Below are 19,799 nucleotides of genomic sequence, written 5' to 3' on the forward strand. Positions count from 1 at the left end.
AAAAGTCAAAATTCAGTACACTGAAATGTGTACTTGCAAATTTACTTTAGCGTGTTTGTAAATTTACTTTCATGCTGTGTGTACATGCAGGAATACACACACACACACACACACACACACACACACACACACACACACACACACACACAGACATACATGTGGTATCTAAACCTACTCAATCCTCAGATGATTGCCAACCAGACCACATATAAAGTCTGAACATTCCTGAAGCCACAGTGTTGGCGTGATGAGCTAAATGCACTGACTAAGGTAAGGAACTGTGCAGTCATGTGACTTCAGACAAGTGTCCTGTTATTCTGACACATACTGTATACGACCCTGTAAGAACCAGGTTAGCTGCTTTTACATTGTTTTACTGGTGTATTTTCTCTGTCAGTGTACAATGTCTTTCTTTCCTTTTCTTTTGCAGGCAATTTTATAAAATTCTCTGATCCAGATCAGCAACACTGTTTTGAGTCTGCTGGATGAAGCAATAAGAAGTTACGAGTTTGGTCAAAACCTCTGACACTAAAGCTACAGACATGACTGAAAGCAAACATTAATGCTAATGTAGATGCTGTTTTTGAAGGACCTTGAATGTTGAATGTTGAATTTAAAAGGCTAATTAACTTCTTACGAAATGTATAAATACTGTGCATGCTATAATTATGGTTAACCATGAAGGGTTGAATCGAGGGCAGCTGGACTTGGTTCACTGGACTCTGGACAGGACCAGCTGCTCTTGACTCAGTCCTTGAAGTGAACTTCCTGTTCTTTTCAGATCCTGAATATTAACTATAAGATTTTAAGTGCATTCACTTCAACTTCAAATAACAATACACTGCTTTTTATCTCTCAAGTTGATGTCCTGATCCCGAGCCTGAGGTGAATACTGATGACTCTCAGTGAATATCTCTGCCACACATCACGATGTGATATCAAGTGATTCTCTAACAGGATATAATAATGGTTTACTGTCAGTGTGTGCTGGGAAGCTTGATATTAAAACATATTTTCAATGTACTCTTTCTTAATTAACAGGAGGAAATCCAACTAAAACATGTTTCCTCAAATATGTTATTTTTATTATCATATGTGAAGTTTTATCTGTGAAGTTCTGGTCTTAAACTTGAGATGAATAACACTAGTATTCTTGTATTCTGTGGTTATTTTTAATATTTACTGAAATGTTTTCTCATTTGTTAGATCTTCAGCTTTGAAGAGATGAACCTGTCATCTACCAATGTGACTGTGGTTATAGAGTATCGAGACTCCTTCACCAAAGCTGTGACCAAGAATGTGATTGTTGTGGTTCTCAGCATTTCCATCAACTACATCAATGCAGGCCTCATTCACACCTTTCGCAAACACCAGGTCTGATATTCCTTTCATTATGTGCAAACACTAATATTATTTACTCAGGAAATATGGTAAAATAAATGCATTTATTAAATTAATGATTAAGCTCCTTTGGCCCCAGTCCTTTGGTTGGGTATCTGTGTCTGATCTGACATATTTAAAAGCTGTAGAGGATATGAAGTGATGATAAAATCCATGTCACATTGAAATAACAGGTGTAATCCAAATACTGCATGGTCCTAATTCTTAACTCACTAATATGATATGAATGAAGGCCACAGCCTCTGACAGCACCTCTCCACATTAAGATGCATCCTAGGGTCATATTTCAACTAAAAATATTAGAATAAAGTTAGATACTGTAGTTTTAAATCAGTTAACTTTGAGCTCTGGGTCAGTTTTGACACCTCTCACTGGCTTCTTCTCCATGGCAAAGGTCATGTCAGAGTAACACAAAAAATATGAGTTCTCAGGTAAGAAGCTGGAATTATTAAAACTGGCAGCTATAACATAAAGCTTTAAGTTCATTACTTTGTCCAGGAGGGTTGTTTTTATGTTGAGTAACATTCAGGACATTGTTTGAAGAGAAAACTGACATGAGAATACAGAAGAGCTCACTCTGTAGAGTCCAGTTGTTATAAAGGAGAGCAGCAATGCAACATTACCATTAAAACATGAAAATATGTCCAGATCTGCCTTGATAACAGACAGGACACATGCAGCAGCTCTACAGGGAACACTTTCAGTAGAAAAACAATAATACTGTGTATAACTTTTAACAAAGAAACATTAAAATTCAAGGCTGAATCTAAAATAAACTCAATAAGAAAATATTCAGACAGGCCTGCAATCTTTCTCACAAGTTCACTCTTATTTATTTATTTTTAATTTGCTGGATCTATATATTACTTTCAATATTAGATTGTAATAAAGCATTTAATAATAGACTTTATTCTCTGCAGGTCTTCTACATGAATCCTCGGTATATCCTCTTCATTCACCTGGTGGTCAACGACATGATCCAAGTGACGCTGACCGTCATGCTGTTTGTCATCAGCTACACCATCTATAAACTCAGTGTCTCCGTCTGTGGCACCTTAATCTTGATCGCTCTGTTCACCACTGAAAACACTCCTCTGAACCTGGCTTGCATGGCGGTGGAGTGCTACATCGCCATCTGCGTCCCCCTTCGCCACGTGCAGATCTGCACCGTCAGGAGGACTTTAATGCTGATTGGTTTAATCTGGGCAACAAGCATGGTGTCTGTTCTTCCTGATCTCTTCATCACCTTGGCCACAGAGCCGCTGGACTTCTTCAATTCCCAAGTGTTCTGTCTCAGGGAAACTGCCTTTCGAAATCCCCAAATCATCAAGAAGAGGGACATCACATACATTATCTATCTAGTTGTAGTCTGGTTTGTTATCTTTTACACTTATTTCAAGGTCTTGTTCACTGCAAAAACTGCTAGCAAAGATGCTAAGAAAGCCAGAAACACAATCCTCCTCCATGGGTTTCAGGTGCTGTTGTGTATGGCAACATATGCAGAACCCCTGTTAAAACATGCTCTGCTGCAATGGTTCCCTGAGAATTATACTGACTCCCTCTTTGCTACCTATATCATAGTACAGATTCTGCCACGATCCATTAGTCCAATCATCTACGGCATACGAGACAAAGCCTTCAGGAGGTATCTGAAGAGGTATCTGTTGTGTAAAGTCAGCATCCATTTATAGACTAGAATTAGAGAGTTTTACCAACTATTGAAGCTTACCCCATGCCTTCACACTATTGACTTTATACATACAAAGTTTAGCCAGAGAGACTGTTATACATCTGTGTAAATACAAACTCATAAATGTCTGTGTGGATGGTATCACTGCCTCACTCATATGTCACTCAGTTACCTCTATCGTCAGACTAGTGTTCAAGACTGTGTTCAAGCAAAACTTTTAGTTCATTGAAGGTACCTTTGTTACTCGTGAATGATTTCAATAAATTTAATGTCTTGTTTCACCCAGTGGCACAGCCACATCTAATAATTAAACAGTGATAACTGATAACTAAATAATTAAGAAATTTGCATTACTTCTGAAGTTTAGAAAAGTCCTAAAAATTTGCTTGAACTTGAAATTTTTGTAAGTTTGTGAAATTATATTCCTGCCTTTTAAATGACTTTACCACTTTCTATTAATTTCCATGATCGCAAACTTAATCTCAGCCAACTGGTCAAGTTGCAGGAAATATGGTCACAATCTCCCCCTCTGGTCCTGAGATATGGCGTTAAATTGTTTATTGACATCATGATGTCACAGTGACCTTGACCTTTGACCACCAAATTCTACTGAGTTCATCCTTGAGTCCACATTTGTGCCAAATTTGAAGAGATTCTCTCAAGGTGTTCCTGAGATATCACGTTCTTGAGAATGGGATGGACAGACGGACAGACATCTGAAACAATAAAATGTGAGGACACACACACACACACACACACACACACAGCTGTACATGTAAATATAGGCACACGTGCATATCCATGTGTCACCCACATGTATGTATAAAACACCTTAACACGCAAACACACACCTCTTTAACACCCCTACTGTAAAGTCAGAGATTTATTGGAGCCATTACATTGGTGTCCTTGGTCCAAATGCATTAACTAAGGTAAGTACCACTTCCTGTACACTGCAGTCATATATCTAAAAAATGATAGTAAGTAAGATATTGAATGTTACATTTGAGACTGATGCTCTGGATTGTCTGCCTGGGGTGAGCTCTCCTGTCTCTGATGCATTGAGTTTCTCTACGCAGGATTAATCTTCGCAAACTTTAACTCATCACACAGGTTCTGCAGCGTCCAGCCATGAAATGTCAATAGCAGATATTAGACTATTTTCAAAGCTTTTAAGCTTTTTGATTAGATTGAGTTTTGCTGTAACTTTCTAAAAACAGACTACACCATACAATTACAATCAATGACAAACTGACAGGTGGAAGTCTTTCCTTTGTAACGGTTGTCATGGTGGAGCAGCTAGAAAGATTGGAAGACTAGTAATAGAAACTTTCAACCCTAGGCGTTAACTTCAACAGCCTCCTTCACCTCCATATAAAACATCAGAGTACAGCAAATACAGATGAGGGACTACCAGACTGCAGAATAAGTAGATATGGTACTACTACTTTAGTGTGAAACTAGTCACAGCGAGTGGTTAGTGTTTCCTTTGCACTCAAACTTTGAAATGTTTGATCATCTGGTGCAATAAACTGCTTATTAACAGACACACAGGTATGAATAACAATGACATACACAACACTGACATTAATATAGAATTAAGGGGAGCTTTATTTTTAGCAGTTTTGTGTGTGTGTGTGTGTGTGTGTGTGTGTGTGTGTGCTCTGTATGGATGTACCATGAATACATATTGTAAACACATACTGGAGATTTGTGAGATAAATGGTTTTAATGGCAAAGACATTTTGATGATCCACAGCTCACTGTGAAGGATTACACTGCATCACATAATATAATCTGAAGTGATGCAAATGCAATGATTCTCATATATGCATAAAGTTGTGTAACGTGTTGTGTAAACTGTGTAAAGTTTTCATGACTGTATGTACTTTAGTAACACAAATTCAAGATAATAAGGATAATTATCAGTTGGATTATTCAAATAAAAACTGTGATGATCAGAACATTTATTTTTTATCCAGGCCTCTATATTTTTGTTATGTTGTATTTTGTTTCACTTAAACATTTAAAAAATATCAGATTAGTGATAGTGAATCAGAAAAACATTCATCTTACTTATTTTGGTCCTTTAATCAGTTTTGTCTTATATTCTGGTCCAGTAAGGTTGGTACTGTAGATGCTGTTTTGACTACTATCTGCATAATATTATGTTTTCTGTTAGCCTTATTTTCAGCTTTCAAGAGATGAACGCATCGTCTACCAATGTGACGGTGGCTGTTCGTTATCAAGATTCCTTCTCTAAAGCTGTGACCAAGAATGTGATTGTTGTGGTTCTTGGGATTTCCATCAGCTACATCAATGCAGGCCTCATTCACACCTTCTGCAAACATCAGGTCTGATATTCCTTTACTGACATGCTGCCACTAATAATGAATTTAGCTGAGATCATCTGGTAGAAAAAATAACATTTTTATCATCATTAGCACTGAAGGAAAATGTGTATGTAAATGTATGTAAGATCCCCATTTAGATCAAGAAAATGTTCACATTAATGGGTGTGTATTAGTAGTATTAGTATGTTAAGATCTGATCACAGTGTGGACAGAACTGAGGACACTTAGTAAGACCAAGTATGAATGCAAAAGCCCATTAATTAGATGTCAAACGTTACCACAAACATGGAGAATGTCAACACTGAAAAATCTATATATACTTCGGTTTTCCCCCCTCCAGATCTTCTACATGAATCCTCGGTATATCCTTTTCATTCACCTGGTGGTCAATGACATGATCCAAGTGACGCTAACCATCATCCTGTTTGTCATCAGCTACACCATCTACAAAGTCAATGTCTCCGTCTGTTGCATCTTTGTCCTGATCGCTCTGTTCACCACTGAAAACACTCCTCTGAACCTGGCTTGCATGGCGGTGGAGTGCTACATCGCCATCTGCGTCCCCCTTCACCACGTGCAGATCTGCACCGTCAGGAGGACTTTAATGCTGATTGGTTTAATCTGGGCAACAAGCATGGTGTCTGTTCTTCCTGATCTCTTCATCACCTTGGCCACAGAGCCGACTGGACTTCTTCAATTCCCAAGTGTTCTGTCTCAGGGGAACTGTCTTCCCAAATCCTCTCATTATCAAGAAGAGGGACATCACATACACAGTGTTTCTAGTTATAGTTTGGCTCACTATCTTTTACACATACTTCAGAATTCTGTTCACTGCAAAAACTGCTAGCAAAGATGCTAAGAAAGCCAGAAACACAATCCTCCTCCATGGGTTTCAGCTGCTGCTTTGTATGGCAACATATGCAGCCCCCCAGTTATTAAGTGCTCTGCAGCAATGGTTCCCTGAGAATTATACAGACTCCCTCTATGCTTTCTATATTATTGTACAGGTCCTGCCACGATCCATTAGTCCAATCATCTATGGCATACGAGACAATACTTTAAGGAAGTATCTGAAAAGGTATCTGCTGTGTAAAGTCAGAATATCCTAAGAATCCATCTGCAAGAAAAAGAAAAATGGAACACTATCACATGATAACCTATACAGTTTCACGTTATAACTTGAAAATTTAAACTGTTATATCATGAAACGTTTGACAGTTAGGGGAGAACCGGGTTGAAAGGAAGTTAAAGTTAATTATTGTGTGGATACGTCAAACCCTCACAGTTTTCACCAGGAAAAGAAAAAGTGAATTCACTTGAAGTGGTGAATGAATGACAAGTTTTGAATGACAAGTTGTGTTTATTGTTTCATGTGTCATAAACATGACCTACTGACAGATTATTTAGCCCTTAAACACATCCTGAAGTTTGCCGTGTCTGAGTTTTCCAGTGTAGACGTCTGGAGTCACTGATTGTAACAGCTGATTCATTAAAATCCACCGCTAATGCAGTTACACTGTGTGCTACAGAATTTATTACATTTATCAAAAAATAGTATTTGAAGCAGGAATTTAAGGATATGCTAACTGTTAATGGGCTGATCTACATAGATATGAAAAAATCAGTACATAACCATATGTATTGAATTTCAGTTTATGTGTTTAATTTGGATTTAGGCATTTTAAAGTTGAAACTTTGTCAACTTTGCTTCCTTGAAGATTAAATATGTAATGGTGACAATACCTGAATCATATTTTGGCATTTCTGTATTGCAGTTTGTTAGTTATTGTGGAAAAGATACAGACACTGATACCGATATATCTGAGAGAATCCGATTGCGTGCTCTAACACATCAGTCTTGATGGTTTATTGGTCCAACTTTACTAGTGAGGGTGTTTCAGATCAGCTGCACACACATACACACACTCAGTCCACCATCTTTATATAAACTCACAGTCACAGTCATATCAAAGCAGATCAATCTCCAAATCTACATCTACTGTCTGAGGTCAGTATTCAATTGTTTATTTCACTCGACCATTTCTAATATCATACAAGATGAACAAAGGCTTTAATATTTAAGTATACAACCTTGTAAATATGTTTGTTTTATTATGACACTGTTTATTGTCTGTCTTCTGCTTTTTAAGTTCATCTGCTGCTGTTATGAATTTCACACCTGGGGCCAGCAATGAGACAGAAGCTGTGAATTACCTGGACACGTTACTTATGGCTGTTGGCAGCAATGTGACTGTTGTCGTCCTCGGCATCACCATCAACTACATCAATGCCACCATGGTCCATACATTCAACAAACATCATGTGTGTATATTTTTAAATCCACTAGTTTTTGTTGTTGGTTAAGAAAAAGAATGAGGGGGACAGAATGTGCATAATTGCTTCTCTCTTCTTCTGCTTCTCACAAACTGGTGATTTTAAAAAGTATTTTGCTAATGTGTTGGACTTCAAGTTAGTAGAAAAGTTATCACAATCTTTGAGTGTGTGAATATTGTGTTTTGTAGCTCCTGTACCCTGCTCTGTTAACTAATTCCTTGTTCCTAGAAGAGAACAACATTTAACTTTAAGCAGAGAAAAAACACAAAAAAACTGAAACAACAGAGAAACTGGAGCAAGAATTTGGTTGTCATTTTTTGCTTTAAGAATTACTGAAACAATTAATTAACTAATCACCATTAACAGAGGTAGAGGTTTGCCATACACTGCTGTCTAACTTTAGATTTGTATATTTCAGATCTTCAAGATGAACCCTCGCTTTATCCTGTTCATCCACCTGGTGGTCAACGACATGATCCAGCTCACAATCAGCATTTCTCTCTTCATCTTCACCTACACCTTCCGCACTATCTATGTCTCCATCTGTTGCCTCTTCATCTTGCCGGCCATCTTCACCACACAAAACACCCCTCTGAATCTAGCTTTCATGGCAGCAGAGTGCTACATTGCTGTCTGCATTCCTCTCCGCTATAACTACATTTGTACAGTCAAGAGAACATATATTGTGATTGGAATAATCTGGGCAATGAGTTCACTTTCTGTCCTGCCAGATATCTTCATCCTCTTGGCCACTGAACCTCTGGAGTTCTTAAATTCAAGAGTGTACTGCTACAGGGATTCTGTGTTTAGGAGCACCTACAGTCTAAAGAAGAGGGATGCATCCCACATATTGTTTCTGGTAGTGGTTTGGCTCACTCTCTTCTACACTTACTTCAGAATTTTGTTTGTGGCCAAAGCTGCTGATGCTGATGCTAAAAAGGCGAGAAACACTATCCTCCTTCATGGCTTTCAGGTGCTGCTGTGTATGATTGTCTATGTGCGACCTATGTTACTTCAACTTCTCACAGACTTGTTCCCAGGAGGAGTTAGATTCATAAAATTTGCTGTTTTTATTATAAACCAAATCCTCCCTCGCTTTGTTAGTCCTATTGTCTACGGGCTACGAGACAAGACTTTCAGGAAGTACTTCAAACAATATCTCCTATGCACTGTAGCATTAAGCATCTACCCAAAGACAACACTGAAGATTCCAACATAACATAGCTCTTATAAAATAATAAAAAGGGCTAGGTCAGATGGGGGAAAATATGAAATATTTGACCTGTAATGACTTGTCTGAATTAAAGTTTCATCTGTACACACAACAGACCATTTTGTTTTGTGGTCCTACAGAGGGTACTCTTAAATTCACTACCAGCTTGACTCATCACATGTCCTACTGACCTCTCAGGAAACTAAACTAATGATTAAAAAATGAATGGAGGAGGAATTCCCTAAATAAAGCACTGTGTTGTTTATAAATAAAACATCATGTTTTATTCTTTAGATTTGAATAAAAGTATCTCATAATTCTTCCATTTTAAACAGCTACAGATCTTTATCAAACGTGCCATTTTTAGAAAACCCAGTACATGAGCAGATAAAGAAAATGGTTCGTCTTAAAAGAAACAGGCTTGTAGAATTAGTGAATGGTACAGATTTTTTGACAGGGTTGATGTTGTGCAGAATTATTATTTATATTAATATATCATCGACATTTGATACTGCTGACTGTTCTTAACTCATGAGAAGACTTCACAGTATTTGTTTATTTGAGCAAGGAACAGGTTGGTAGGTTGAGTTCAAAGTTAAAAAAAGAGGAAATCCACATAAAAACAAGACAGTCCACGATGATCAGACATTCACATATACAGCCTGGAATTCAGTGGTTCCACATTCTAGGCGAGAACCTGACAGACCTCAGTTCAGGGTTATTGTTTGGCTTGAAGTGCAGCTTCTTGTAGATTTTATCAGCAGCCTCATACTGTCATTATAAACCACTAAGGGTTTCTGTGTACCAGGAACTTGCCTTTGGCATAATTTGCTAAATTATTTCTCTGGATTTATACGATCAAAAGCTTTAGATTCATCAGTAAAACACATCAAAATTGAGGCATTTTGCCTTTTCCATTAATCTAAAATTTAAAAACTATGCGTACCAGTTGCATGTTTATGTTTTAAATCAGACTGGTTGTTGGTAGTCAGGAAATACTGTTTCAGCCTATTAATAATGTTCTATCGAGCACTTTGGACAGAATACTGGCTAAGGCTAAAGACCTGTGATTCTCTTATCTGTTTAATTGAGCAACTTTATCTTTGATGACAGGCCTTCATCAGATAAAACAGAGTCAAGTAGAGTCAAACATGGAGTTTATCAGGAGCACATTCAGTCGACAAAATTAACCTTTAAAGACCTTTTCAGTTAATGACACAAATAATACATAACCAAATGTATTGTATTTCAGCTTATTTTCTTGTTTGATTGGTTTTAAGTTAGGCATTGTAAACCCTATATAGTTATGAAGGAAGGGGGGCATATTAAAGTTGAAATACAAACTTTATCATCTCTGTACTGCTGTTTGTTGTTATCGCCCAGCAGATACACTTATACCGATATATCCAAGAGAAGACGATACAGGCTCTAACACATCAGTCTTGATGGTTTACTGGTCCAACTTTATTGTGAAGGTGTTTCAGATCAGCTGCACACACATACACACACTCAGTCTACCATCTTTATATAAACTCTCAGTCACAGTCATATCAAAGCAGATCAATCTCCAAATCTACATCTACTTGTCTGAGGTCAGCATTGAATTGTTTATTTCACTCGACCATTTCTAATATCATACAAGATGAACAAAGGCTTTAATATTTAAGTATACAACCTTGTAAATATGTTTGTTTTTATTATGACATTGTTTATTGTATGCCTTCTGCTTTTTAAGTTCATCTGCTGCTGTTATGAATTTCACACCTGGGGCCAGCAATGAGACAGAAGCTGTAAATTACCTGGACACGTTACTTATGGCTGTTGGCAGGAATGTGGACTGTTGTCGTCCTCGGCATCACCATCAACTACATCAATGCCACCATGGTCCATACATTCAACAAACATCATGTGTGTATATCTTTAAATCCACTAGTTTTTGTTGTTGGTTAAGAAAAAGAATGAGGGGGACAGAATGTGCATAATTGCTTCTCTCTTCTTCTGCTTCTCACAAACTGGTGATTTTAAAAAAGTATTTTGCAATGTGTTGGACTTCAAGTTAGTAGAAAAGTTATCACAATCTTTCAGTGTGAATATTGTGTATTGTACCTTCTTCCTACTGTCTTCCTACTGCTCACTATCTATAACTTCGAATGCCACTTGGAGCATTTAACACAAATAACTAGGAGAAAACAGGAAAGGTGAAATATTTAACTTTGAACAGAGAAAAGCTACAAATCCTCACACTGGAGAAAGTGGAACAAAAACTGGTTGGCACTTTTGCTTGAAGAATTACTGAAGCAATTAATTAACTTTTCATCATTTGTTTTAATTCAGGTAGAGGTTTGCCATACACTGCTGTCTAACTTTAGATTTGTACATTTCAGATCTTCAAGGTGAACACACGTTACATCCTGTTCATCCACCTGGTGGTCAACGACATGATCCAGCTCACAATCAGCATTTCTCTCTTCATCTTCACCTACACCTTCCGCACCATCTATGTCTCCATCTGCGTACTCCTCATCTTGCCAGCTATTATCACTACACTTAACACCCCTCTGAATCTAGCTTTCATGGCAGCAGAGTGCTACATTGCTGTCTGCATTCCTCTCCGCTATAACTACATTTGTACAGTCAAGAGAACATATATTGTGATTGGAATAATCTGGGCAATGAGTTCACTTTCTGTCCTGCCAGATATCTTCATCCTCTTGGCCACTGAACCTCTGGAGTTCTTAAATTCAAGAGTGTACTGCTACAGGGATTCTGTGTTTAGGAGCACCTACAGTCTAAAGAAGAGGGATGCATCCCACATATTGTTTCTGGTAGTGGTTTGGCTCACTCTCTTCTACACTTACTTCAGAATTTTCTTTGCAGCCAAAGCTGCTGATGCTGATGCTAAAAAGGCGAGAAACACTATCCTCCTTCATGGCTTTCAGGTGCTGCTGTGTATGTTGATCTATGTACAACCTATGTTAATACAAGTGCTCGTATACTTGTTCCCAGGAGGTGATAGATTCATAAAATTTGCTGTTTTTACTATAAACCAAATCCTCCCTCGCTTTGTTAGTCCTATTGTCTACGGGCTACGAGACAAGACTTTCAGGAAGTACTTCAAAAAATATCTCCTATGTACAAGAGCAATAAACATCCATCCAAAGACAACACTGAAGATCCCATCATAACATAGCTCTCATAAAATAATATTTGATACAAAGCATAAAAATAAAAATGTAAACTTTTGTTAAAATGCGGGAAATATAAAATATTTGAACTACAATGACTTGTTTGTCTAAAATTATTGGTCTGTTGAAAGTAAAACAGACCATCTGTTCTGTGGTCCTACAGAGGGTGCTCTTAACTTCACTACCAGCTCGATCTATTACATGCTCTACTGACCTATCAGTAAATTAAACTAATAATTATAAATGAATGGAGGGGAACAATGGTGAGCATAATGATTGTTTGATGATAAATTCATGTTATTTTTTGGTTTCATTTTAAAAATAGATTTCAGAAAAAGGGCAAAAGGTTGCTGAAATTTTAACTAATGCTCCTTTTGCTGGCGATTATTCAGACTACATTAAGTATGGTAAAACTTCCCTAAATAAAGCACTATGTTTTTTAGAAAGAAAACTATGTCAAACTGATTAAATGGCAGAAATTCTTTAATTTTAAACAGCTAAAGATCTTTAACAAACTTGCCATTTTTAGAAAATCTAGTAAGTGAACAGATTGGTTCATCCAACTTAAAAGAAACAGGTGTGTAGAATGATCACAGTGGGTAAATAGCATTGGTTTTATGGATAGGAATGACATTGTGCAGCATTATTTACTGATTTATGTCAATATATTGTAGACATCTGGTACTGCTGATTATTCTTAACTCATGAGAAGACTTCACAGTATTTGTTTATTTGAGCAAGGAATAGGTTGGTAGGTTGACTGGACAAATATATGGGTGGGTTGGTTCAAACAAATGGTTCTGTGTCAAACAACTATGGTGTACCACAAGGTTCTGTACTTGGTCCTCCTTGATTTATTAACGTTGGCCATGATTCAAAAGTAAATTTTCACTTTTCAATCTCACTGTTATATTGGAGCAATACAATACATTCATCTATTCATTCATAGAATTTTTATTAAGGACACAGCTCATGGATGGTCCATAGCAAAATAAAAAAAATGAAAAAAGAGGAAATATACATAAAAACAAGGCAGTCCACAATGATCAGACATTTACACATACAGGCTGGCTCCACATTCTAGATGAGAACCTGACGGACCTCAGTTCAGGATTGGCTAAAGCCGAGAATACCGTTTGCAGGATCAGATAACCAACAAATACATATCAGGTTTTCTATTTCAGCAGACCATACTGTCATTATAAGCCACTGAGAGTCTCTGCATAGTAGGAACTCCTCTTTGGCATAATTTGCTAAATAATTTCTCAGGATTTATACAATTAAAAGCTTTAGAGTCATCAGTAAAACACACAAAAATTGTAGCATTTGCCTTTTCCATTCATCTAAAGTTTCAAAACTATGCGTACCAGTTGTATGTTACTGTTTACGAATTTTATCTTTGATGAAAAGCACAGGTTCAACAGAGAAAATAGAGTCAAGTAGAGTCAAGCACAGACTAATAACCCAGTAAAAGAAAACGCAGGCAGATGATAGTTTATCGCAAGCATGTTCAGTTGACACAATTAACCTTTGAAGACGTTTTCAATTAATGGAACAGAAAATACATAACCATATGTATTATATTTCAATTTATGTTCTTGCTTGAATTGTTATAATTTAGCCATTTTCAAATTTCCATAGGTAGCAAGTTAATGGGACATATTAAATTTGGAATACAAACTTTGTCACTGCTCCCTGGAGGATGAACTTTGTAATCATGACAATACCTTAAACATATTTTGGCATCTCTGTTTGTTGTTATCGCCTAGCAGATACATTGATACCGATATATCCGAGAGAAGACGATACAGGCTCTAACACATCAGGCTTGATGGTTTATTGGTCCAACTTTATTATGAGGGTGTTTCAAATCAGCTGCACACACATACACACACTCAGTCCACCATCTTTATATAAACTCTTGCAGTAGCACAATCATATCAAAGCAGATCAATCTCCAAATCTACATCTATTTTCTGAGGTCAGTATTCAACTGTTTATTTCACTTGACCATTTCTAATAAATATGCAAATATGTAAATATGTTTGTTTTTAATTTGTTTTATTATGACACTGTTTATTGTATGCCTTCTGCTTTTTAAGTTCATCTGCTGCTGTTATGAATTTCACACCTGGGGCCAGCAATGAGACAGAAGCTGTGAATTACCTGGACACGTTACTTATGGCTGTTGGCAGCAATGTGACTGTTGTCGTCCTCGGCATCACCATCAACTACATCAATGCCACCATGGTCCATACATTCAACAAACATCATGTGTGTATATTTTTAAATCCACTAGTTTTTGTCGTTTTGTCGGAAAATAATGAGGGGGACAGAATGTGTCTAATGTGTATGAAATTGAATGGTGCAACAGAGAACAGGAGCAAAGCCTGAGGTCAATGAAATAAAACCTAGTGATGACTCTTGGTAAAATCCAAATACAGTTTGAGGCCACACCTTGCAATTATTTTCATACATAAATTGTTTTGTCTCAAACAATGTCATAAAAAGTAAAGACTATGTCACAATTCACTGAGGCGACAAACAACATGCTCAAATGTCTTGTTTTGTCCAGTTTTTGGTATAAAGTCAAAAGATTTTTCATTTACTGACTTACAAATAACTAGGAGAAAACAGGAAAGGTGAAATATTTAACTTTGAACAGAGAAAAGCTACAAATCCTCACACTGGAGAAAGCAGAACAAAAACTGGTTGGCACTTTTGCTTGAAGAATTACTGAAGCAATTAATGAACTTTTCATCATTTGTTCTAATTCAGGTAGAGGTTTGTTACTATTTCTACTACATACTGTGATGAAGAACAGTGATTGTTTCTAAATGTACAATTATGTGAGACTACAGCGATATGATACAGAAAAAAAACTACAAATCCTCACTTCGGAGAAAGCGGAACAAAAACTGGTTGGCACTTTTGCTTGAAGAATTACTGAAGCAATTAATTAACTTTTCATCATTTGTTTTAATTCAGGTAGAGGTTTGCCATACACTGCTGTCTAACTTTAGATTTGTACATTTCAGATCTTCAAGGTGAACACACGTTACATCCTGTTCATCCACCTGGTGGTCAACGACATGATCCAGCTCACAATCAGCATTTCTCTCTTTATCTTCACCTACACCTTCCGCACCATCTATGTCTCCATCTGTTGCCTCTTCATCTTGCCGGCCATCTTCACCACACAAAACACCCCTCTGAATCTAGCTTTCATGGCAGCAGAGTGCTACATTGCTGTCTGCATTCCTCTCCGCTATAACTACATTTGTACAGTCAAGAGAACATATATTGTGATTGGAATAATCTGGGCAATGAGTTCACTTTCTGTCCTACCAGATATCTTCATCCTCTTGGCCACTGAACCTCTGGAGTTCTTAAATTCAAGAGTGTACTGCTACAGGGATTCTGTGTTTAGGAGCACCTACAGTCTAAAGAAGAGGGATGCATCCCACATATTGTTTCTGGTAGTGGTTTGGCTCACTCTCTTCTACACTTACTTCAAAATTTTGTTTGTGGCCAAAGCTGCTGATGCTGATGCTAAAAAGGCGAGAAACACTATCCTCCTTCATGGCTTTCAGGTGCTGCTGTGTATGTTGATCTATGTACAACCTATGTTAATACAAGCGCTCGTATACTTGTTCCCAGGAGGTGATAGATTCATAAAATTTGCTGTTTTTATTATAAACCAAATCCTCCCTCGCTTTGTTAGTCCTATTGTCTACGGGCTACGAGACAAGACTTTCAGGAAGTACTTCAAAAAATATCTCCTATGCACTGTAGCATTAAGCATCTACCCAAAGACAAAACTGACCATGCCAACATAAAATAGCTCTCATTAAATTATAATTATTTTCATGCCAATGTTACAAGGCTTTTAAATCAAAATGTAAACTTTTGTTCAAAGCACAACACAGCATTTGAACTAGTTTGCTTTTTGGTCCAGCAGAGGGCACTTCCTGTTTTACTGAGTGTCCTATCAGTTCACTCAGTAATAAAAATGACATATTACTGAGACAGACGTTTGCAGACTTTGTAAAAAGCAGCTGCAGCTGAATTACTCTACACTCTAACACAACAACACTGTACAAATATCACAGGGGGTGAATGGTACTGATCTTCTTGACAGGAAATTATTTTATATTAATATATCTTAGCTATTTGATACTGCTGGTACTCTAAACTCATGAGATGACATGAGAGTATTTTTGATTTGAATAAGGAGTTGGTTGATTGGACAAATATATAGTTGGGTTGTTTCAAACAAGTGGTTCTGTGTCAAATAGCCATGGTGGACCACAAGGTTCTGTACTTGGTCCTCTTTATTTACTATACTGACGTTGGTCTCGATGCAACAAAAATTAAAACAAAATACCATCAAGTACTCCTCAGCCGGTGTAATTTAGACTGACTGAGCTACAAAGATAGTCTTACACCTCTTCCTGACACAATGCAGGTGTGCAAACTTTAGTGAGCACAATAAATTGTCCAGGTATATGAGTGATGTAGCGCAATGACAGGACTGTCAGTCCAATATCAGAAAAAAAGAATATCACGATAATCTGGCAGGCCAGATTATCTGATGTCCATTTGCTCGCTCCTCTGTGTCACGTCCAGTTAGCAATCACTGTTAGCTGTGTGTATTTAGCAGCCGTAATAATAATCATTATTATTATCATATTGTAGTTATTATCATCATATACTATCGCCCCTTATAAAACATTGCACCATGACCTAATCTTCTCCCTTTATTTTATGAACACTGTTCTCACACTTTTCAAAGTCACCATGTCAATCTTTGTCATGTTATCTCACTAATACATTTTTTAAAAAAGTATAAAATAATACAACGACAGCTTTTAATTTCTTGTCGCTACATCTTAATTCTTTGTCCTTACTTCCTGTTTCTGAAGCTAACTGATCATTATTCACACAACTTTAATCAAAGGGCATGTGGTTTTGCTCCATTTCAGGATTATCAGTATCTCACTTATAGATCAAGATGAGAAGGTAAAAAAACAGCATGGTATCAAAAAGTGTTTAGAGGTGATTAAAAACATTGAAGTGTTTTCCAAAGCAAGTAGGAGACACACACTGTGTGGGTGTGCACACATACTAACCTTACTGTATAAATAACCTGTGCTTACAATAACGTAATCACTTCATGGCAGATTCATCTCCAGATCAGCATCTATTATCTGAGGTCAGTACTGAACTGCTTCTAAATTCATTCACAATGAAAACAAAGTCTCAATACATACATATGCACAGTAATGAGGATGTGGTGTTTGTCTCTAAATCATATTTGCAGTATTTTATCATCATGTTTTCTGTCTTTTCTTTTCAAACAAGTTCATCAGCTGCTGACATGAATTTCACACCTGGGGACAGTAATGTAACGACGGCTCTGAATAACCAGGAACCATTTCTTGTGGCTATTGGCAAGAATGTGGCCGTTGTCGTCCTCTGCATCACCATCAACTACATCAATGCCACTATGGTCCACACATTCAACAAACATCATGTGTGTAAAACTGTGTAGCTACAAAAGAAAAGGTTCATCACAATGTTTCTGACTTTAAAACCACATCTCCCCTAAATACTGACAATACAACAGACACTAAAGTCAATGGATGAAAAGGGAAATACTGGTCATTGTTGTTAGAAATATTAGGGCAGCTGTAATGACTACTGCTTTTGAACTATTTCTGTAGCAGGTAGAGATGTGTAATATACTGTAATCTAACCCTGATTCTGCTGCTCAATACAGATCTTCAAGATGAACCCTCGCTTTATCCTGTTCATCCACCTGGTGGTCAACGACATGATCCAGCTCACAATCAGCATTTCTCTCTTCATTTTCGGCTACACCTTCCGCACCTATCTATGTCTCCTGTCTGTTGCCTCTTCATCTTGCCGGCCATCTTCACCACACAAAACACCCCTCTGAATCTAGCTTTCATGGCAGCAGAGTGCTACATTGCTGTCTGCATTCCTCTCCGCTATAACTACATTTGTACAGTCAAGAGAACATATATTGTGATTGGAATAATCTGGGCAATGAGTTCACTTTCTGTCCTGCCAGATATCTTCATCCTCTTGGCCACTGAACCTCTGGAGTTCTTAAATTCAAGAGTGTACTGCTTGAGGGATTCTGTGTTTAGGAGCACCTACAGTCTAAAGAAGAGGGATGCATCCCACATATTGTTTCTGGTAGTGGTTTGGCTCACTCTCTTCTACACTTACTTCAGAATTTTCTTTGCAGCCAAAGCTGCTGATGCTGATGCTAAAAAGGCGAGAAACACTATCCTCCTTCATGGCTTTCAGGTGCTGCTGTGTATGACTGTCTATGTGCAACCTATGTTACTTCAACTTCTCACATACTTGTTTCCAGATTTTAGATTCATAAACTTTTCTATTTTTATTATAAACCAAATCCTCCCTCGCTTTGTTAGTCCTATTGTCTATGGGCTACGAGACAAGACTTTCAGGAAGTACTTCAAACAATATCTCCTATGTACGGGAGCAGTAAACATCCATCAAAATACAACACTGAAGATCCCATCATAACATAGCTCTCATAAAATAATCATTCTTTTGATGCCACTGATTTAAAAAATTCAAGTCATTCAAATGTGGGAAGTATTACATACGAGGGGTGATTGATACGTTTGTGGCCTAAGGTAGAAGGAGATGATTTAAACAGCTCTTGTTCCCTGCATGTGCAATCCAACTCTTTGAATGATTGTACAGGAAGTTTGAAGTTAACAGCTTTTGTGGTATTTCTACAACATTGGCCTTTGCGCAGTCATCTGCTCAAAGTGGATTTGAACTCATCCAACACCCGCCCTGTTCACCTGATCTGGCTCCTCAGACAACGACCTCTTCCCCAAGATGAAGAAGGAGCTCAGTAGTCAGTGATGATGACAGAGCTGTGTAACTCATCTCCTTCTACCTTAGGCCACAAACGTATTAATCACCCCCTGTATTTCAACTGTAATGACTTGTTTGAATACAAATCTACAGTCTATGAGCACAATAGCATTTGAAACAGTTTGCCTTTTGGTCCAGCAGAGGACGCTCTTAAATTCACAACCAGCTTGACCTACTGGCCTGTTAGTACACTAAGCCATAACTTTTAAAAATGAATAGAGGAAGACACTGGTGAGCATGATCACATCACCGAAGCAGCTGAGAAGCAGTGGATGGAGGTATTTTGGATTCTTTATCGTAGATGGCAAAATCATGAACAAAGATGTTTCCTGTTTGCAGACTTTGTAAAAGGCAGCTGCCTTACTCTTCTCTCTACAACAAGGAATCTGAGGATTCATCTGCTGGCTGCAACCCAAGTGAAGTTCTACAAACAAGGCTAATGATTGTTAGATGATAAATTCATGTTATTTTTAAACTCAGTCAAAATATTGACTTGTTCTCCAACAACAGTAGGAGCAGAATCATCCATTATCGTCCATGGTGGTGAGGTGTAAACACCACGAGTCAATCGTTTTATATCATCTCCATTTTTCCAGTTTGGATTGAAATCTAAGCCGTTCATGTCCAGTCGATAACATGAAATGGTACAAAGATCAGCTGTTATTTGTCCAAGGTAA

The 19,799-nt window shown here is 37.5% G+C and overlaps 3 protein-coding genes and 3 pseudogenes across 3 annotated transcripts; all 6 read left to right on the plus strand.

Annotated features, from left to right (window-relative positions):
* Window positions 1-1,224: 1,224 nt before the first annotated feature.
* On the plus strand, window positions 1,225-3,200 carry LOC108901444 (odorant receptor 131-2-like; annotated as a pseudogene).
* A 2,095-nt stretch (window positions 3,201-5,295) lies between these two features.
* On the plus strand, window positions 5,296-6,554 carry LOC108901445 (odorant receptor 131-2-like; annotated as a pseudogene).
* A 1,056-nt stretch (window positions 6,555-7,610) lies between these two features.
* LOC108901446 (odorant receptor 131-2-like) lies at window positions 7,611-8,998 on the plus strand. The gene is made up of 3 exons (XM_051074577.1): window positions 7,611-7,767; window positions 8,198-8,416; window positions 8,495-8,998. Exons 1-3 carry the CDS (start codon window positions 7,612-7,614, stop codon window positions 8,996-8,998), a joined length of 879 nt encoding a protein of 292 aa, XP_050930534.1. The 5' UTR covers window position 7,611.
* A 1,824-nt stretch (window positions 8,999-10,822) lies between these two features.
* Window positions 10,823-12,224, plus strand: LOC108901468 (odorant receptor 131-2-like). Its single transcript, XM_051074578.1, has 3 exons — window positions 10,823-10,900; window positions 11,377-11,595; window positions 11,674-12,224. Exons 1-3 carry the CDS (start codon window positions 10,823-10,825, stop codon window positions 12,175-12,177), a joined length of 801 nt encoding a protein of 266 aa, XP_050930535.1. The 3' UTR covers window positions 12,178-12,224.
* A 2,029-nt stretch (window positions 12,225-14,253) lies between these two features.
* Window positions 14,254-16,016, plus strand: LOC108901447 (odorant receptor 131-2-like). Its single transcript, XM_051074579.1, has 3 exons — window positions 14,254-14,451; window positions 15,216-15,434; window positions 15,513-16,016. The coding sequence occupies exons 1-3, from the start codon at window positions 14,296-14,298 to the stop codon at window positions 16,014-16,016; spliced, it is 879 nt and encodes a 292-aa protein (XP_050930536.1). The 5' UTR covers window positions 14,254-14,295.
* Window positions 16,017-17,554: 1,538 nt separating this feature from the next.
* On the plus strand, window positions 17,555-19,110 carry LOC108901448 (odorant receptor 131-2-like; annotated as a pseudogene).
* Window positions 19,111-19,799: the final 689 nt, after the last annotated feature.

The sequence above is a fragment of the Lates calcarifer genome, linkage group LG12 (assembly GCF_001640805.2).
Source record: "Lates calcarifer isolate ASB-BC8 linkage group LG12, TLL_Latcal_v3, whole genome shotgun sequence".
Taxonomy (NCBI): domain Eukaryota; kingdom Metazoa; phylum Chordata; class Actinopteri; family Centropomidae; genus Lates; species Lates calcarifer.